Source organism: Pyrgilauda ruficollis, unplaced genomic scaffold (genome assembly GCF_017590135.1).
Source record: "Pyrgilauda ruficollis isolate IOZ18807 unplaced genomic scaffold, ASM1759013v1 scaffold98, whole genome shotgun sequence".
In the NCBI taxonomy this organism is placed as follows: domain Eukaryota; kingdom Metazoa; phylum Chordata; class Aves; order Passeriformes; family Passeridae; genus Pyrgilauda; species Pyrgilauda ruficollis.
Window position 1 is genome coordinate 1,739,922 of NW_024531932.1, and position 21,915 is coordinate 1,761,836.

Sequence of the window (21,915 nt, forward strand, 5' to 3'; positions counted from 1 at the left end):
AATTTTAGGTTGTGTTTAGTTCATTAGTAAAAGCTTCTTTTTCTCCTGGATTTCTCTTTCAGAAAGCTCAGCAGCAAGCACTATACCTGCAGCCTGGCTCTTTTAGAGATGGCATGGCTCAGTCCTACTCAGCCTGTGGCATTGCCAGATAGCTCAGGGCTTTGGCAGGCAGCCTCTGCCTGGCAGAGTTTGGGTTTAGGCTGTGATACATTTCCGCTTTTTTGTTTATTCTTGGGTATGTTGATGAGCTCTGAGATTTATCTACTGTCGGGGGAAGAAAAAAGGTTGAGCAGTATTAATTGCTAAAAAATGCCATCCTCCACAAAGAGAAGGTAAGAGGAATAATTGAAATTCCTGTCAGGGACTGTTAGCAGCCCATACAAATAGCTTACCACAAAGATGTAGCATAGCATTCTTTGAGGACCCGTGGTGCTGCATCACAGGCATAGCTATGCATTGTCCTGCCTCACACAGTCGTGCTTCTTTGTATCCTCTTCATTTCTTTTCCTTCCACTCCTTTTTTCATTTCTTTTCTGTTTTCTCTCCTTTTACCTTACAGTTTGTCTTGTGTTGTTTATATGCAGATTCTCTTCTCATGCCTCATGCTAAGGTACTGTAAGAATTGTCTTTTGTAAAGCCTGAAAACTGGCCTCCCCACAGGGTACCAGTCTTTTTACCTTTCTAAAGGGTAACTAATGCATAAATTCTGATTTTTGTCTGACCTAAGATAAATGCAGCAATCAAATATGTACTCTAAAGATACTGAACTAACTCTATCAATACTGTCTCCTGTGTAGCTCAGGATTAACTTCAAATAATTCCCAGTGTTTGTTTGTCAGACTTGTTCTTAGAAATATCCACAGCTGGCAGCTGGGTGGTGCCTTCAAGCAGTCAGTCCTAGTCCATTCCCTTTAGAAAGTTCATCCTTAAATCCACTCCATACATCTCCTTATGGCATCTTAAAGCACTTCATGTCCATCAGGGATGGATAACCTCCTGCTTCTTTCCTGTGCACTTAAAGTTTGGGTTTGTTTTGGTTGTTTTTCATGTCATGCTGGTGCTTGTTGGATCCTGCTCTCCAGCTGTGTCCTTCCTTTGGGAAGTGCAGTGCCCAGCACTTGATACAGTACCTGCAGTGGAGGCTCAGGTCTCAGTTGAAGGGAGGACATATTTCTTAAGGTTTGCTGTCTTTGTGCCTGCAGATACTTACAGGAGCCTGGTTGCCTTTGTTATCAGGAGTGTGATGCTGCTGCATCTTCTTTAGCCTGTGCTCCCCTGTAATTCTTAGTGCTTTTCTAGCAAGTATGTATCATGTGTTTTTCTCTTTGTGTTAAAAAAAAGTACCCATATTCTGTTCTGTTGTTGTACATTTTTTTTAAATCTATTGCCATGGGATAAAAATATTTCTATCAGTGCCAGTTACTGATTAAATTTAGGCTGCTTATAGTTAATTTGTGTTTAGATTTATTAGTTCTTGCTGTTCACTTACTGTTCAAGTCAGATAATACTGGAGATGTCTGAAAGACTGATTTCAGCCCAAGCAACCAAGCAAGTTTTACTGAGTTACAGTTGGTTGCAGTAATTCAGCTTTGTAAGTACCATAGTTAAAAATGAGAGAAGTGGGGGTTTGTGTCCCAAAATGAGCAGTGAGAACCTCCAAAACTCCCTGGTTGTTTAAGAAAGTGCACTCTGATTTAGCAGCTACAGTGACCACAGCATTGGAAATTGTGACTTATGAAAAAAACACCAGATGTGTTAGTCCTAATTAGACCAGGGAACAGAGAACCAAAGGGGAGAGAAGATGGGATAGCTGTTTTCACTGATGTAAAATGTTGTTGCACGAGACTGGAGAAAATCTGTGTTACGTATTCATAATGGATAGAAACAGAATAAACTCTGACTACAAGGGGAAGATTCAGTGTGGACATGAAGAAAACCAAATTCCATACATAAGATTTTTGTCAATTTTTATATATATTAAGGCTCTTGTGTTTGACTTCATGCCAGTTTTATCTCTGTTTATAGTCTGTTGGCATATGACAGAGTTGTGTTGAGTCTCTCCTGTTTCACTGGCCAGAAAAGGCTGTCAAAGCTGCATATTGTGAAAAATGTGCAAAGTACTGATCTGAATAACTTTCTCATTTGATGTCTGACAGGGGAAGATTCTGTACTACTTTTCAGAGCTTGTTCACAAAACCTTCCCAGATGGAAGAATTAATTTCACATATAAACAGGAATTTTAGCATCTACAAAAATTCTAAGAAAATAATGTAAAGAATATGTTCAGAAGCTAGACCCAAACTAGTGTTCTTTGAGGGGCATCTGTTGGGGGTTATGTGTGCTTAATTCTGCTTTGCTTGGAGAGTCTGCTTGGTAATGAAGGCTCTCAGCCTCCCAAAGCAGAATGAAATTAGTGATTTGGGACATATGAAGGCTGGTTTGCACAATGATGGCCTTAATGGGTTCCTTAATTCCATCTCAGCTGGCACTGATCATTCACTTGAACATTATTGGTTACTGAGTGGCTGAGGGTGGGTGGATGTGTGTGCTGAGCATCTGAAGCCTCTTGATAATTAAAAGCAGGAATGAAAATGATGGATACAGGATTCATGGCTAGGGTGGTTTTATTTCCATTGTCTGAGTGTCTGGGAGGAATAGCTTCTAAACTAGAAATTTGTGCTTAACAATTGTCAGGTTCTGGGTGGGAATGTGTGGGAAGGATGACAGCAGTGACACCTGTACTTTGAGAAGCAGAGTGTGCATTACAGTGTGCATTTCTCCATGGGGCATGGGTTTGTGATGGACAGACTTACTCTGTGTGGCTTTTCTAAAGATGATCTGTTTTACTTGAGCTCAGATAGTACAGAGGGTCGCTTGAGACTGAAGAGGCTTGAGCAGATACTGAGGTTGTAGTTAATAATTTCATCTATTCCAGTTTGAGAAATGCACTTATCTTTGGCAACCTTTTGCTGAGGAATATATTAATCTATCCAAGGGAATTTTTTTAGTGTGATCATTTAGCATAATTCATGTAACAGAAACAGATTGATCTGGCATGTTAGAAATATTTGCTGAGGGGGCCACCATTGCTCAGGCTTTATTCATCTGATAAACCTACATTTCTTGTGGATTTCTGAATTATCTTTTTTTGTCTCTTGTTTCTTGTTCCTTCTGAGCCCTGAAATGTTTTTAACAGAGCCAAAATGAGATATTCACTGTACTTTTTAACCTTTAATATATTGATGTATTCCAAAAGCAGTTTCTTTCTTGCATTTCATCTGCCTGGAAACAATGGTTTTGTTTTGGCTTTGGGATATACTCTCCTCCACAAAAATTGGAGGCTCCTGGAGAGGAAGGGAGATTTTGTAGGAAGGCAGACTCTATTATGTGGTTTTAAAGTATAATTTCAGCTCTGGTTCTCAGAAGTGGATTTATCTTGCCACACCTCACTCCATCCCAGGATGCTCTGTGTTGCTGCCAAGGAACACTGTTGGCTCCTTCCCAATGTTCTTTGTGCCAAGAGCCCAAGGTCCTTTTCAGCTGGTCTGCTCCAAAGTCAGGCAGCCCCAGCTTGTTCTATTTGTAGCTTCTGCCTGTCTAGGTGCCAGTATTTGCATTTTCCCTCGGTGAGTTTCAGAAGATTGCTGTCAGCCCGTTCCTGCAGAGTGCATCAGTCCAGCTGGATGGCAGCCCTGCTGCTGGGCCCGCTGCAGGTGCCTGCCTGCTGCCACGTGCTGGGTGTGTGCTCCAGCAGCTCCCAGGGCCGCGGGATGTCCTGCAGCCCTGCCTTCAGACACACTCCTGGGATGCTCCTCTGGTTCCCAGCCTGGCACAGCCCGGCAGGCACTGCCCTCTGAGCCCCACAGCCAAAGGCCAATGGCCCAGCTTGGAGAGATGGTGTGAAGAGCCTTCCTCAGTGACAGGCAGGCCATGACACTCCAGGGACTGATGGGAGGGTGAGCAGCCTGTACTTGGCCAGTTTGTTCCTCTGGCCTTTATTAAAAGTGGGAGCCATTATGAATTTTCGCAGAGGTAAAATGCAGAGCGCCTCTCTGGCTGCCTTTGAGGTTAGCCAGGCTGACAGTAAAGATGTTTTTGTTTAATACATGCAGTTGAGAGAGAGAAAGCAAGGTCTAATTTCTTCTCATTTTCAAAGGTTGAGGTGATGTTTAGGAATCTGTTTCAAACACGGTTATGAACTGCTTATATATAAAGCCATATATAATTTGCTTTATGAAGATTACTAGCAAAAGAACAATGGTTTAATTCATTTTTCACGATCCATTTTTAAACAGCTTAGCAAGTATTTCCATTATAAATGAAATGTCTTAATTAGCTTCCCACTAGATGGAGCAAATGTATGTCAACGCAGCAGAGGAAATGGGGAATATGTTTTAGGTAGCTGAAGAACGAATCACTTGTATTAAAGCCTACTGTTCTATTCTTGTTAATTATTAGTCTTCTGAGTTTAAAATAGAAGCTTCTAAGCCATATGGTGATTTTTCCTACTTAATAAACATAAGCAAAGGCTGTGATTTGCTGTGTATCAGTTGTCATGGTTCTTGTGGAATCAAGGCAGGGGCTTGGGCTACAGCAGAGTTGTGTGATTGTAATACCTATGTTTGATCATATTTTGTTCTTAGGGATTTGAAATTCTTCTTTAAAAGTTATACGAAAAAAAAGTGCTTCCTTGAAATAAAATAACTGGAAAAAAGTAAAGAAGCTTCCAGGTTCCTAGGTGAGTCCTCAGGTAACCTGGTGAAGGGTTTGCAGCCCTGAAAGCTGAGCTTCCTCTCTGGTCGTGCTGTAGGTTGTGTAAAGCTGGCACCTGCTGCAGTTAGAGACGGGCCTGCGGCAGAACACAGCGAGAGTCACACAGCAGCAGCAGCTTCCACGGAGTGCTGCTCTCCTGACACAGCTCTGGGGGCCCCTGGGCTTGGGGTCACTGCTGACACAGCTCTGGGGGTACACGGGGTTTGGGGTCACTGCTGACACAACTCTGGGGGCCCAGGGGCTTGGGGTCACTGCTGACAGAGCTCTGGGGGTCCAGGGGCGTGGGGGCACTGCTCACACAGCTCTGGGGGTGCAGGGGCTTGGGGTCACTGCTGACACAGCTCTGGGAGCCCCTGGGCTTGGGGTCACTGCTGACACAGCTCTGGGAACCCCTGGGTTTGGGGTCACTGCTGACACAGCTCTGGGGGTCCACGGGGTTTGGGGTCACTGCTGACACAGCTCTGGGAGCCCCTGGGCTTGGGGTCACTGCTGACACAGCTCTGGGAGCCCCTGGGCTTGGGGTCACTGCTGACACAGCTCTGGGAACCCCTGGGTTTGGGGTCACTGCTGACACAGCTCTGGGGGCCCCTGGGTTTGGGGTCACTGCTGACACAGCTCTGGGGGCCCCTGGGTTTGGGGTCACTGCTGACACAGCTCTGGGGGCCCCTGGGTTTGGGGTCACTGCTGATGGGCTGAAGCAGTTGCCACCTGGCCAACTGGTCGATAGCTGGCTGTGTCCCCAACAGCCTAGACTGGCTCCCCAATGGCCCAGAGTGGCTGAGTTATATAATTACTACATATGTAATTAGTTATAGAATTATAATTAGGATTATTTATAACTGTGAGGCCTCCAGGTGAGCTGTTAGCCACCACAGTTTGTAAATCTTACCCTACTTCTACCTTTGGACCCTTTTGGCTATGATACCATTATTAGATGGGATTTTCAGGCAGCTGTCAAGTTTCCCCCAACTTTTTAGAGTTAAAGATGTGTTCAGAGCTTTTGTGCAGCATAACTAGGTCAGTATTTCCTGGAGTAAATCTCTCTTTGAATTGCTGTAGGCATTATGTGGGAGTGGCATACATACTGTTGGGGAAAGGAAAGAGGAAGCAATGAAAACAGGGCTGAAATGCACATTCCCTGCACAAAAAATGTAGCTTAGGATAGAAAACAGGTGCTAAAACTCTCTGTGCCAATTTACTTAGATGTGCCAACTTCACACTTTTTCTTTAAAAGGATTTTCAGAGGGAAGTACTCAGAATTTCCACTTTAAACTTTTCAGTTATGCTCCTCAGCTCAGCTCTTCCCTGTCTCCTGGCTGGTTGTTGAGAAGACTGTTATCCTAATGTATGCCCAGTGAGACCTGGAAGCACAGGAGTTGTCACATGGAGTCAGGCTGCTGATCTGCCTTACTGTCTCTAGTGGTGATTAATTTTAACTTTTTTGGTCTTAATCTCCTGGAGTAGAATGTTCTAAGATGACTTGTGAAACAAGCAAACAAAACCTCCAAGCATCAGTAACAACATGGCAACTTGTGCCCCATACAGCGGGTTCACAGCATTGCTTAGTTTTAAAACATGTACTCTTTATCCTGTAACATCTTTTATTATTGAAAATAGTTTCATCTTTCAGTGTCAAAAGTGCCCACTTATTCTCATAATTAAATTCATTGTTTTCACCAAAGTTTATATTTTCACTGATCTTAACAGGAATTCAGCTTTAATATCTAAAAAAAATTTTTGCAGAGTTTTCTCTGTTAGTAACAAGAATTGTTTAGTACCTACATTTGAAAATGAAAATGTGTACAGGCTGTGTCAGGATAATGATTTTACTTGTTTAATGTAATTGTTTAATGACAAATTCCTTGCCAGTGCTAGGTGATAATACTGCTATCAAAGACATATTTCTGCTCTCTGGCTTATTTTTCATTTGTTGTTCTTTTGTTAAAAATATCCCCAATAATGTGGTATGCTAAAGATACCATTTTAAGCGAACTGCCAATAATAGATTTCAAGAATAGGCAGGTGATCATCTTTAACAGAGGGGATGGTATTTATCATAGTAGTGATATGTCACAATATTGACAGATTAAGAATGTAGTATTTTAATTTGACTTTTATGATGTGGGGTTTATTGTTCTCAACACTTAACTGCTTTTAGCAAAAACTTGATAAGTACTTTAAATGACTAGATAGCAACAATTATGTAAGGCTCTTACTCAGCTAGTCAGAAAAGATAAACAATGCTTGTGGTTTCTTGTTCTCTTTCTAGTGCATCAAAACTCTTGTTCTGGCAGTGTGTCATCTGGCAGAATTAAGTGTGAGATAATAGTCATGTTGTGACTAATACACAAAAATATCACTCAGTAGCTAAATAATTGCAGAGCATGATATTTCTTCATTTGTGACCTGTGTACTGTGGTTTGTTACACTGAGTGATGTGCAGCCTGACAGGATGAGATGTTCAAAATCTGGGCTGTAGGCAAATGTCCACAGTAGAACAGATAATCTCTGTAAACCATTGTGTGCTCACTGAAGGACATAATAGACAAACTCTCATCCTCCTGGAGTGCATGCAAGCATTTCTGCTGCTGCTGTGGGATTTACATAGCACAAATAACTGCATTTGCAGTAGTAAAATAAAGACATCACTTATCAGCTTAGCTCCTGTTAAGGTGTTAGTCTGCTCTGCATTTTAGTATTGATCTGTGAAAAAGAATGACTGATGGGGCTGTTGAAACCAAGATAAGATAAAGCATAAGAGCATATAATGACAGTGTGAAGGTCAGCATTTAATTGAATGTTAGATAAGAGGAGATAGCTTCCTTTCACACCATGATGCCTGTTTGTCCATTTATGTTGTGTATCTTGAGATTTTAGACCTGGCTCTGCATTATGTTCTAGCAGCTGAAACCCTTTATAGGCAGGATTGATGGTTCCATGGGCTGTGTGTGACCTTTACAAGCAAATCATATAGATAAAGTTCTTTGGATAATCACTTTTGAGGTGGGGGGAGGGCTCATAAAAAAACTTTGTTTTGGAGAAGATGCTGTGAAACTTAAACAAATTGTTCTACAAAGCTTGGATTAAAAACCAGAGAAATCAAAAAGCCCGCTTGCAACCAGTTTAGAAAAACTGGCAGAGATCTAAAGACTAGGGCCAGACCTTGGTTTTATTAATTATTCGCTTTAAAATCCTTGTAGAAAAGCAAATTAAAAGGTTTGTCATCACAGAGTGGTTTTCATTTCCTAGATGAAAAGGTAATTCATATCCTGAAATCACCTGGGTGCAATAGTAATGACTTGCTGTTGTGGCTTGGAGTTGAGTACCAGCAAGGTGTCAAATTCATCAATATTAGACTTTGCTATACATATGACTTTGAGTCCTCAGCCTGAGTCTTCAGTAGCAAACCCACTGAGAATGCAGATTTATTACAACCATTGTAATGTGAGAAGGAGTACATGCTGCTTGTGTAGCTTGTCAGCCACAGTAATGGAATTACAGCCTAGAATGGATGTGCAGGAATGTACTTGAATGTGTTTTTGTCAGGATCAGCAAAAGTTTTTCACAAAGGACCAGCATCTCTTGCAGCCCTGGGCCAGGTGTCCTGCCCACTCTTGTGTCTCACTTTTACTGCCAGCTAGCTTGTTTGTAGTGTAGGCTGCTCAGACTTCATCTTGGAAGGAATTTCTCCCCTTCTCCAGCACTTCCAGGGGAGACTATTCAAGAGTTCTGCTCCTGTGGCCACCAGAAAACTAATTTTTCTCTGTTCAAATCTGTTTCTAAACTCCATTTACTACTGTGTTACACATAAGTCTGCAGGTTGTTGCAGACTGGAGTCTTGTGCTTCATTTTACCCTTCAGCATTCTTCTTTACATTTCCTGGAAATTCCATGCTTTGTATGTCTCACAGTGAATTTGCCATTTGTCTTGTTAGTACAGTACTCAAATCTCTCCCTCTTCTGCCCCTTGCAGTTGATAAGATGCCTTTTAGGAGTCCTAAACAATACTGAGCTTCCTTCCATGCTTCTCACTCCAGTCCTCCAGCTGTGCTGTTCTCCCTGGGCACAATTTCTGTGCATTGATGCAGGCACACTGTTTTGTGTTGCAAGCCTTCGTGTTCATACCAGATTAACCATGCAGTCGTTAGACATTCCTTTTGAATAGCCATGTGTTGGCACAGGGAATGTTCATATAAGCAGATATGGGTGTGTCTCAGGTATTTTGTAAATAATGGATCATAGAGCAACATGGAAAAAAACACAGATTTTGCTTTCAATTGCATAAAAGAGCTTCCAAGGAGAGAAAACAATTCTACTTCTATTGTTCTCATTATTACAGTGGGGAGTTTTTTCAGTTTTTGATGTGTCTGAAAATGACAATAGTTTATGGTTTGTGATTTAAGGTTTGATAAATCAACAGCTTCCGTCTGCTTGAAATGTCCTTAGCCTTTAATAACTGGATAGGTTTGGGTTTTTTTCTGAATCCTGTGGTACCAACAATCCAAGGTAGATGTGGGCTTTGGAGAGAATGACTTTGGAAGAGCTCTCTGGCTGGGAGAGAGAGCTTTCTTCAGGAAACTCCTCATCCCAGCCACAAACAGGTTTTACTGACAGGAAAAGGGCATAGGCAATTTAAAAAACCAAAAAAGATTTCTGACAGCATTTAGCCCACGAGGGGTTTGTGTGAGCAGCACTTAGACCCTGAGTCAATGTTTTGTGTATGATAAAGAATTGGAGAGAGAATCCCCGTGCCAGTGCAGCTGGAAGGAGATCTCTGCTCTATGATTTGCAGTTTGTAAAGTGGCAGATCAGATTAATATAATCAGTGATGATTTCATCTTTGGAAAGCTTACCTGAGACTGCCATTGAGAGGTGTCTCATCCTACTGTCCTTTTGCTGACTTCTTTGCTAATGTTTCCCTGTGGAGACTGGTAATATTTCCATAGCTTGACTTCACAGAAAAACAGTGTCAGTGGAATTCTACAAAATCCTCTTGATGGCCCTAAAATAACCATTTTGTAAATATATACAGCTTGTCGTGGGGTAACAATGGCATAAACTCTTAAACACATTAACTAAAATTCACCTATGTATAATGTGACTGTCTTAAAGTTATTAACCCTTCTGCCCTGTCACATTTTGAATTCCATATTTTATAGAAGAAAGAAACCCTGTATGGGAAGTGTGGGATTCTCAAGTACCTGTTCACTCAGGAAGAAATGGTGCTCTGCTGCCATGAATCCAGCTTTATGATCATTGGGGAAAAAAATTCCAAACTAGTTTTATTGAAACCCAAGAATTGCAATGTGGTATTTAAAATTGTAATTGTAACCCAAGTAGAATTTAAATTTAAAAGGAATTATTTTTTCTGTAAACTTAATCAAGGCTCTTACCTGCCTGAGGGAGTCAGTGTAATCCTGAGAAGCTGAAGTTACTCTGTTTTAATATCCTTTGTTATTTGTCCTCTAATAAGAGTGTCCCTAAGTGTTTCAATGAAAGGGAGTTTGTGATAGTTTTTTTTTTTATTGTAAGGATATCCATTACCACCAAAATTTCATTTTTCTTTCATACTGCAGCTTTTCCCGACAACTTTTGTGTGGTAACAGCCTTTGGTACAGTGGAATTCTTACTAGGTCTAATTCCAGCATTAAAACTGAGACTTCATAACAGTGTTAGTCTTTGCCTGCAAATAAGATGTTCCTTTCCCCCACTTCAGCAGTGTAGCTTTATGCTTATCTTTGTCCCAGAAATTGATTGCCTGTTATCTTGAGGAAGTTTAGGTGTATTTGTCACCCCCAGCGTTCTATTTCTGCCAACTTGTGCACCAACATTGAGTTATTTCTTGCAGTGTTATCTCATGGAAATGATGATTTTCTTCAGAGAGTGCAATTGTCTGTGTGCTGCTGAAGCAATGGAGTGCAATTTGAGCCTTGTTTCAAGGCTGCTGTTGAACTCTGTGGTTTATGTACCACCCTCTGACCACAGAGGTTCTTTCCCAAAGGACACAAATGCACGCAGGTGGATTTATTCAACCTAATGCAGTGCCATACCAGTGCTATGGACCCAGAAATAAAATGACAGAACACTGCAGTGTCCCTCTTAGCAGATCTTCTTTGTATATGCCTTGACAGTAAAAACATGAAGATGAGAATATACAGCAATTCTGGATTAAAAACATTATATTTGACTTGATTGAAAATTGGGTAAAAGTAATGGCTGGGTTTCTTTCTGCTTGTCTTTTTCTAAGGCTATCTGTTAGTCCTGGTCTTGTCATGTTTCTCTTGGAATGTCAGGCTTTTGGGGGACTCAGAACATCAGGATTTCCTTCTAATTGGAACTCTAGATGTCAAGGTGGTGGTAGATCTGTCATGAGCTTTGTAGAGCTTGGTTCTGTATATTTTTGCTTTTTATTTTTGTGAATTTACTTGACAAAGGAAAGTTTCTTGAGTGCCCTATTGCATTGGCAGAACCAATAGTATTTTTTTAAGTGCCTCATAATCCCAAAAACCTCCTATGCTTAGTTATGCAATGTTTGTTGATAGAAGAAATTTGCTTTTAATGTTTTATTTAGTGTCCTTTGTAGTCATGTTCAGTATGGGGTTTTTGCTATGTTATTTATTATAAAATTCAGAACTTCTGCATGAAACCCCTTTTCTTTTAATAATATTTGGGGAAAGGGAAGCAGTAAATAAATCTGAAGATCTGGATTATATAGAAAATTTCTTCTCGTAAATGAAACAGAATCACAGAATCAACTGGCAGTTCGTGTGACTAGAAGGAACAGACAGAGGCAGATTAAATAATGCCATGTATCAAAATAGCAAATTAAGGACACTTATTTCTTCTGGTTGTGCAGGAACTTGTGGTGCTTAACAGAACTGGTAAGTGACATATTCACAATCCATTCTTGTCATGTAAAGGTTTCTAGTTAGACACCTTTGCTGGCAGCACCAACACCAGTTTAAACACAGAGTTTAGTAATGGCTTCAACGGGGCTGCTTGGTGTTTGTCAGACCTTACCTCAGACCAAGCAGGAGATGTTTGACATTGTCCAGCAGACATTAACCCTTTCCTGCCTTTCCCCAGACGCCCGAGGAGCTGGAGGACGTGTCTGACCTGGAGGAGGAGCAGGACGCGCGCAGCCGCACCAGCGCCCAGACCGAGGGCAAGACTGACCGGGTACGTGGGAGCTGGGCAGCGAAACGCTGCTGTGCTCCCTGCCTCTGAAGCCCCTTCACTGCTGAAGTGCTCTTGCTGGCAAAACACAAGTAGTAGTTTGTAGATACTTAGTATCAAAATGTAATAAGATGCACTAAAGCTTTCAAAGATCACTTTTTCATGCATGGTCTTTTACTTCTCAGCTAACCCAGAGTACTTCTTTAGAGGGAATGCTTCTCTTCAAAAAGAAAACTATAAATAACACACACTTGAGAGGGCACAAAGCAAGAAGTAGATGCTGAAGACTGTCAGGTGGGGAGCTGGCTGTCAGCAGTCGGAGGCACAGACTGGTGCTGTGGGGAGATGTCTCTGGGATGTGCTCCTCCTTGTGAGGTGGAAGGGACTGTTACACACAGACTGTTGTTAATGCAGCTAAAACCTCCCAGTACCTTAACATTATGGTATGTGCATTTCTGTTTTCCCCCCATTTCTTCCTAAAATAATGCAGCTACTGTAAATGTTCTTTTTTGTGGCATCTAGATAGAGGTCATGGCTTAAAACCTGATTCTGTAGTTTAGAAAAAATTTTCTTAGATTTCAGGTCCTGCTATTGGGGCCATAAATGGCACATCACCCCCTGAAAGCAGTAGAAAATTATAGCTTTGACTAAATTATATACATATGCACTCAGGCTGGAGTACCATCTTGACAGACACATGCACACATTTTTTTTTAAAGAAGATGTCTTAACAAATTTATTTGCTGCTGCTGCAAACGAGAAGAGTGATTTTAGGCCTCTTTGTTTGGAGTGCTCTTTGATATTGATATTTGAAGATTTATACCCAGAAGCAATATGAGGGATCTGTGTAGGGAAGATAGATGTTAAGCTTTGGGCAGTGTGTGGTTTTGTGTGGTGCAGCAGCTTTGTGTCCTGTTGGAAGGCTGTTGTATGCAGTGTTGACACCAGGAATGACTGTGTTCCAGAAGTCCTTTGGCAAGACTGCAGAGCAGCCTTTTTTCCTCCTTGAGTTCTTTCTCTTGGGCATTTCAGCTATAATAATTCAGTTTTATTTATACATATCTGGCTCCATATTCATTCTGCATAGGAGTACTCTTGATTTCTCTTGATTTGTCAAGAGTGTTGTAATTTCTTCCATGTCACATCTCTCACTGCTTCAGTGGGGAGCTGGTGCCTTTTTTCTTTGTTTTTATCACAACATATAAAACCAGATGTGATGTGTGTATGCCACTTGTAACAAAGGCTACATTAACTAGCAGATCTTGTTTCCCTTATGCATGAAAAAGTAATGTATTATTAATGACACCTTCAAACTCTATCTCCATAAGGAGAGAGAGAGCAGAGATTAGTGGTGAGATAGTAGGACTGAGATTTGACCTTGTATTTATCTTCCTCACTCATCTTGAAAATGTTGCTTCATTGATCTCTCCCTCAGATAATTTCCTATTTCAGAGATGAATATAATAGTGCCTGTGGCACCATCCCTGGCTGTGGGATACAGGTCAACTTGGGCAGTGTGCTGTGAGATCTCTGGGTACTTAAACTGGATAAAAATACTGATGATTATTTGTAGGGTGATTTTACATCCTTGAAGAAGAGGCTCCTTAGGATCAAACCCTTATAGCTGTTCCTACAGCTGCTGTAGGAACAGGTACTGCTCATGGATCCAAGGAGTAATGCAGTTTTTCCCAGGTGAAAGTTAGCTCTTCCTCTGGTGGTTGTGTGTAATTTGTGTAGTCAGCTCTGGGAGCTTATCACAGACTTATTTATGCTGCCATGATCAGTGTAATTCCTCTGAGGGAGGTAGTGGCTTGTTACTGTGGGATTCTGTGTTGAAGAGAGGGGTGAGTAAGGTTTTGCCCAGTTAATTTTCAACTTAGAGGACAATGTACATGTTAATGATCGGGAAAAATTACTTTAAGTGTTTCAAGTTAGTAAATTAGTGATGAGAACAGCTTAGCTTAATTTCAAAGTTGCTGCTGCAGGTTAAGGTGATCATATTGAGGAAGAGGCAAAATGTTTTACCTCACAACTTAATCCACTTAGGGGTGGCAAGAGCAGAACTCTTTCAGGCAGCCACGTATGCACATTTTTTTCCTCAGAGTTCTGCAGACAGTTTTGTGAATGCATGGACAAAAATATCTGAGATTAGGACAATTTTTTTATACAGTTTTGTTGCACACTGTGTTTGTGCAATAATTCTGGGCTGAAAAAGAATTGATTCAGTGTGTTCTGTGAATGAAAGAATCCAGGTTAAGTTATTTCATTGTTGTCTTTGTATTGCATTTTAAATACAGTGATTAATTATATAGCTCTAAAAATCTACTAAACTCAAAGAGGAAAGCCTGGATAAAACAGCAAAGACCAAGAAGAGCTGTTGATAATTGCATAAAAAGTAGTTAGAAGGGAAGCTAGGTTTACCATCAGGTTAATTAGCAATGTTTATTCAAGTGGCAAATACTGTACATCTAAGTTCCTACATTAAATGAAATGCTGATGAACATTAACAGGAAGTGCATGCTATTTTGTTAATAAAAAAGCCAATTTCGGAGTATTTTAAATATTTTTATCAAAGCCCTACACAAGAATGAAATACTGGTAAGAATTCAAGCATAATGAAAATAACTACTGTAATTTTGAGTAGGTTCTATGAATAGTAATTTTGACACTTGATACATAGCAAAAGATTCCCTGTCAGGAGTCATGATCTATCAAAAGCATTTCATTTTCCTGCCAATTTTTAACGCAATTTCCGTAAAGAGATTAAGTTACTGAAATACTCAAGGTTGTAGCAGTATATTATATACTTCTACAAAGCAGAGCTGGAAAGAACCTCAAGAACTTGGCTAATCCAGCCATTTGGCCCAGGGCAGAATAAATACACTTCTTGACACAGACATATATATGAACAATTCTATTGCTCTCTCTACTTAGCTCATTACTGGAATTGATGGTTTATTGGAAAGTTTTTGTCCTTATACCTCATATGTTGCAAGTAACACATTAGCACTCATCTGGAATGGACACAGAGAGTGAGGTTCCTTTCTGCATGGTTTTTTTTTTTTTATGTACTTGTGCATCCTTTTTCTGTGGCCTCTTTTGGAGACGCCAAGTTGAATAACTCCAGTAACCTTGATTTACTCTTCAGGGTGGAGTTTCCTGTATGTTCTTTTAGTCTCTGTCTCCTCTGGGTGCTCTGCAGCTGGTTAATGAATTCTTGAATTTTGTGTCCAGACTATTTATATATAATAGTGTGAAGCTGCCTGTGATCTCAGCAGCACAAGTGAGAGGTTTGCACTATTTCCTGCTGCGTGCATAGTTCTCAAGGAGCTTTGTATGAGGTTTGCCTTTCTGCCATGAGCACAGCCTTTTATCAGCCACAAATTCCCACCCACACAGCTGCCCATGGCTGGTTCTGTCTCAGGTCTGTGTGTGTGCTGGTGATTTTTCTTAGGGGTAAGCCCTGTCGCTGTCTCAGCTGCGCTACCCCCTGTGATGTTTCCAGATCAGTTCTCAAGGTCACTTTGAGTTGTAAACCAGGTGTCATCCACTGCAAGTGTGTGGTGTGGACTCTTGGTTCTGTGGAAACACTGACTAATGCAGCTCCCTTCACAACTTTTCCTGATGGACCCCTTGGCTCGGTGTGTGTTCTTGATAACTGCTCTGCAAGCAGTTTTCTAACCAATATTACATCCACCCACTGGAGGTTACCTCTCGACCTTATTTCTCCAGGTTATTTGTAAGGATGACATGAGAGCCAGTGGCAAAGCTCTGGTGAAGCCCAGACTTAGGGCATGATGCTTTTTGATCTATAGGCCTATGGCCCTCGGACAAAGAGAAATTACATTTAATATGTCATACTTGCACCATCTAAGCCAACCTTCTTAGTGAAGGCTGATGCAAAAATTGCAATAAACACTTTGTTTGCTATCTCCCAATACTTTCACCTCTTCATCTGGTTTATCCAATTATACTGCATCTAAAAATACAGCAGAACTGTCGTGGCAGAGCAAATGAGGCACTCTCTGAACTGTTTAAGGAATGCTGCACTTCAGTAGGCTTGCTGTAATTCTTGAAACAGGGAGAACACAGCTGGTGACAGCAGGAGTAAAGTATCGAAAGAAACACAGCTTCTCCCCTCTGTCAGCATCACACACCCACACAGTTCATCTCTGGGGGCATGTATTCACTTAGCTGTCAATGCTGGATATCCAACATACCTGTCACCTCTTCATCCAAACTCACAAAGTGATTCCCTCAGTAGGAAAAGTAGCAGTAGAAGGTGTAGTGGACATGTCTTACTCATTCTGACAGTCCCTTTGTCTCAGTGGTGTCTCCATGAATTCACTTATGAACACACTGGCACTCAAACAGAATTGGACTCAGGAATGGTTTGGCTTGGAATGGACCTCAGAGATCACCTCGTTCCACAGCAGGGATGCCACTCACCTGCTCAGGGCTCAGCTCACATGTGTATTTTATGACAGGGATCTGCAAAGTTTGTTCAAGAAAAAGAGAGGTAAAAGTCATGATTGGAACAGTTGTGAAAGAGCATGATTGAAATATATTGCTGTACTTGAGTGATCTGCAGGGGTCTTGTTCTTTTTCACCAAATGTTCACTGACTGCAGCCGGAGAGCAGGAACAGAGCAGGGGGCTGCTTCTGGCTGCTGAGGCTCTGGTGGAATGAAAGCCTCAGCTCTCAAGACAAAGTAGGGACACAAATCCATTCTTCTAGGATCTCTGACAGTTTCTTATAACTACAGTATATGAAGAGCAGGTTATTTTGTGTTCTTGCATGCAAAGGCTCTGAGAAGTTTTTTATGTGTTCTTTTAGGAAACTGAGGTTTGTTTCCTTGCAGCCTACGAAATTGCAGAAAAACAGTGTTTTCCTCTTTTCTTCTCTGTAGATACATGACATATTGCAGCCTACAAAGCCAGAAGTGTTAAATAATTTGCAAGATTCTTTGATTTTGCTTGAATGTGTTGTGCTGCTTTCTGTTGCCTTTCTTTCCTTTCTGGTCCCTGTAAGTGGTAAGAATGGTGCTGGTGTGGATCTGGCCAGTCACTTGGTGTTAGGGGTCAGGAAAGAGTAAACATATGTCAAACTGAGATTTTAAGAGCATAATCAAAGTTTATGTCAAAGTCAAATCCTTTGAGAGAAACCCCAGACAAAGGTAGGCAAAAGGCCAGTTCTTAGGGTTGGGATGTCATTGGCCAGCAGGGAGAGAAGAGTCAAAGTCATGACCACTTAGTTACCCTCCATGTGTCCTTACATGGCCTTAAAAGTTCAGTTTCATTGGTGGAGAACTGACTGAAACATGGAAATGTAATGAAGGGAAACACCAGTCTCACAGGGTCAGTCAGGTTGCAGATGGGACAGCTCAATAACACAAACTCCAGTGTTGGAGACTCCAGCCTTCAAAAAAGTTAAGTCAGGGAAATCTAAGAAAAAAAATCCATACCTTTTTTTTAATAATAGAAGGAAGGAAATATCACAGATATAACTTCTCCTCTCACCTGGTCCTAACTCTGTTATCTGCTACTGTAATAATAACATTTTGTCTTAGAAGTAGTGAAAAAATAATTTTCTCTTGCTTGACAGAATAAACCTGCACTCATGTAATAGTCATTTAATATAGATCTTTATTTCACAATTACTGTTATGTTGCTTATTTTGATACAAAGTTAAATCTATGCTTAAAAGGCTCTGTATACACTTTTTTTTTTTTTTTTAATTGGACATGGTTTTAAAGCAGTATGAGGGAAAGGAGGGAAAAGACAAGGTCAGAATTATAATTTCCTTTGCCCTTTGTTCCAGTGGATAATGTCTCTTCCACCTGAAGCTCATTATTGTTGGCAGATAGCAGGATGCTGTATGTCACAGTTCCCTCATTAAAATGTCATCTTTCTTGTGCTTTCGAGATCCAGGCCTGTGATCTTGAGCTCAAAAACAGTGTTGAAGCTGGGGGCTAGGAAATACCACAGGCATCCACCCATCAGCAAACATGTATGAGATCATAAAAGTTCTCTTCCTTCTGTAGGCCATTTTGGGGTTTTTTAACAACATGGGAGAAGTAGCCTCCAAATAGTTGTGCTTTCTAATTCTGTGACTGTAGGGTAATTCTGACCACTGTCAGATGGTTCCTTCCACCCTTAACCATTCTGTGATTCTGTGTGTCACTGCAATTACAGGTACATGCTGGGAAACCTGTAATTTTCAGTAATTTGTCTAAGTGAGAAAGCTAACCCTGTGACAGTGATTCTAGCATAAATAAAATCTCTGAAAACACATGCCTTGAAAAACATACACATTATGTATGGAACTGATTGCCCATTTTATTAATTAGAAGCAATTCAGCTGTGGCCTTAACTTTCCATTTTACTGGTGGTAGACAATGTTTTCTAAACAAGAATAATAATAAAACCACAAAATATTTATTGTGTAATTATAGAGTAATGACAGTGTGTTACTAATTGCTGTTGTAGTTGTGAGTTCCTGGTAGCCTGAAGGGAAGGTGTGAGATAACCAGCATGGCAACAGAGCCATCAGGACCAGCGTGGCTCCTCCCTTCTGGGGCAGGAGGTATGATGGAGGGCCAGGGTGTCCATGTGGCCATGTGGTATCCTGGCCCCTGGGTGCTCCCTGGCCTGTTCCTGACACAGGTGGGGTCTGACCCATGACTGCAGCAGGCTGCCCATCATAACGAGCATTAAGCAAAAATATTTCTCTGACCATGCTACAGTTTTAGGGGCGGTTGGTAATCCTATTCACACCCTGATTTCTGTCACCTATTTGTCTTCTGCAAAGACAGAAGATGCATATTTGAACAATTAAATCTTTTTCAGTTCCTCGAATGACAATATAGAACCTTCTCAGAAGAGAGAAGAAGCATACCTGAGTGTTTCAGGACAATTAACCATTTTCATTGATTATTTTGTACCTGAATTAATTTTGTAACCTTTACATGTATCATACTTAAAACTACTTAAGCTCCTTAGCCCTAGGAAATAGGAAAAATTTTCAGTCATATTTCATAAATGCTGTTTGGAAGAATTTAATAATCTCTCTCTTGCTATGTTAAAATGAATTATTTCAGGAATCATTCCACCACAATCCTTATTACACTGAGATTATTTGGCCCAACCCAGTGACAACATATAAATTTTGAAATTTAGAAGTGCTCAAACTCAAACAGTTGGCTCAGGCCATAGTGTGTTTAAACTTTGCATTTATTAATGTGCAGTGGTTTTGTTTAAAAAATGAAATACTCTGACAGATGTTTTACAAATCAAATTATTCTGTTTTAGGCCAAGATGACTCAATTGCCAGAAGCTGAAAAGGAAAAGATAGCTGAGCAAGTGGCTGATTTCAAAAAAGTCAAGAGTAAGCTTGATGCAGAGATTGAAATCTGGGATGATACCAGCAATGACATAATTGTTCTCGCCAAGAGGATGTGTGTGATTATGATGGAGATGACTGACTTCACAAGGTAATTACATAAAAAAAAGGTTCTTGGATATTTAGAAATGCTGGAGGCCATTGTCACACTGTTAGAGCAGCAAGCACGGAGTTTAATGTCAGCTCACAGCATCTCTGCAAAGTTGAGTGGCTCAGCTAATGCAACACATCAGGTAGGAGCATTGAAGTGTTGGGGGATTTAATATTTTGAACTATGGTAATCCCTATTTTTTTGCCTTTGTCCTCTCTTATTAATTTGTTGGTAGGGTTTTTGCACATGTTTTAGCATTCTCATTTCTGCTCTCAGTGAAAGGGAAAAAGTAACAAAATAATCTTGATTTTAAGCTGTAGATTTCTCATCTGTTGTTCTGTCTACTTGTACCAGAGCATGCTGTCAAGCATGAAACACTCTGTACAGAGCCCATGTGTGACAGTACACATTCAGACTCATACATATTTTATATCCCATTATTGCTGTTGCTTTCATGAGAACTTGTGCTGCTAGATGTAGTTTAAAGAATGAAGAGTACCAAGCAGATAGCTCTCAAAGCTGGTATTTCTTTCTGCTGCCATTGTGTGTTTGATGATGGCCTTACAACAGGAAACGAGTTTAAGTGCAGGAGCTTTTTCTGCCATGCTCTGAATTAAAGGATGTGTAAATCTCATCAAATTGATTATGGCAAAGGAAGATATATTGGTGGTAGTGTCTGTACTTCCTTCTCCCCCTGGTGTAGTTAGCAGTAGAATAGTTGCTGACAAGTGAAGCTTTTACACACAGCCACTCTTGCAGGACACTTACTGCCTCATGAAATCAGTTCTTTCGTGCAAGAGACAAAGAATATTCTCTTTGTATCTTGGTGGGTGTCAGTGAACAGGGTTGTGTCGAGCTGAACCAGCTGGAGCAGAGCTGGGCTCTGCTGCAGGCTCTTTCTGGGGAAGGCAGCTGTTGCATTTTATCAGACTGGCACTTTCCAAATCCACCTGCAAGTGAGAGGGGGGTAAAGACCTGCATGGAGAAGTCTGCAATCCGTTATAAAATTTGTTTTAAATATTTCCTTCAGTAAGAAGTTTGGTTTCTTCTTTAATGATGCCAGATGAAGTCTGGTAAAAGGAAGATGTTTATGTGTCTGAGTAATAGGTGAACTCTCATAGCTCTTCCTCTTATTGTTGCTTATCAAAGGTGGCAATTGTGTGTGCTGAGAAGCACAGCTGGCTCTTCATTTCCTGCTCTGTGGAAATCTGGGAACAGATCACAGAATTGCTTAGGCTGGAAAAGATCCTTGAGGTCGAGTCCATCCGTTAACGCAGCACCACCGTGTTCATTTGCTAAACCATGTCCCAAAGTGCCACATCCAGAACTCTTCCAGAGATGGTGATTCCATCACTTCCCCAGACAGCCTCTTTCAATGCTGGACTACCCTTTCAGTAGAGAAATTTGCCTTAATATGTAGCACAAACCTCCCCTTGGTGCAGCTTGAAGCCATTCCTCATCCTGTCACTTAGCCCCTGGGAGCAGAGCCCTGTCCCCTTCTGTCAGGGATTTGTGCAGAGCCAGAAGATCCCCCCTGAGCCTCCTTTTCTCCAGGCTGAGCCCCCCCGGCTCCCTGAGCTGCTCCAGACCCTTCCCCAGCTCCTTTGCCCTTCTCTGGTCACCCAGGGCATGAATATTGCAGAACACACAGCAAGCACCAGCTCACCTTAGGGTCTGAGCTCACCACTATGTAACTCCCAAGTTCTTGAACATGGAAGAAATAAAAGATTCTGACATTTTGTATTTGTTACATCAGAAACTACTCAGACAAATAGTAAATTTGTGTATTTGAGTCACTTGTTTCATAAGCTGATTGCTGTTGTTCTTCTATGGTATTACCTTACATTCACTGTTTTTTAATCTCAGTTAGTGGTTTTCAAAGTTTTGGGTTTTTTGCTCTGTCTTCTGTAGAAGTAAATAGCAAGAAATGGCCTGACCTGCTATAAGAGTTTTCATTATATTTTAGTGGAAACACTCTAATTTCTCTCCTGATTGGCTGAAAATGTACAAGAAAATCCCAGGGCTGCATTTGGTTTGTTCTGTCTTTTCCTAATCTTTATGTTTAAATGGAGCAGGATCTTTGTTTTCCATTGCCAAAGCAGACCTATGATTAAAAAGATATTTGCCAATAAACATACCTAAGTCCCTTTTGCTCATATAAGGGAATGTGTATCCAATTCAAGCAGTGCTATGGATCACAACACTGGAACTTGTAATTCCTGTTGAGAAAGGAGCAAGGAAGGGTCAATGGTTTACGCATAAAGGGAGCTCTGCTATCAAGCTTTGAGAGTAGTTTTGCTCTTTGAGCCCTGTGCACCAGGGGAAAGTTCCTTCAAACAGAGAACTGCAGGATGTCTCTGCACGATTTTCACAGCACTTTGGTGATGCAAAAGTTAAAATTAGGGCTCAAGTAAGATTGGGACACCAGGCAGAGCTGGCTGCTGTGTTGGAGGTGATTCTGTAGATGCACCACAG

General features: G+C 41.1%; 1 protein-coding gene across 3 annotated transcripts in view; it reads left to right on the top strand.

Moving 5' to 3' along the window:
• Positions 1–21,915, top strand: part of CTNNA3 (catenin alpha 3) — a 414,675-nt gene that overhangs the window by 344,254 nt on the left and 48,506 nt on the right. For all 3 annotated transcript variants that reach the window (XM_041490074.1, XM_041490075.1, XM_041490073.1), the window contains exons 14-15: positions 11,859–11,951; positions 19,259–19,440. In XM_041490074.1, coding sequence (XP_041346008.1) covers positions 11,859–11,951; positions 19,259–19,440 — 275 coding nt within the window. The remainder of the gene's footprint in view (positions 1–11,858; positions 11,952–19,258; positions 19,441–21,915) is intronic.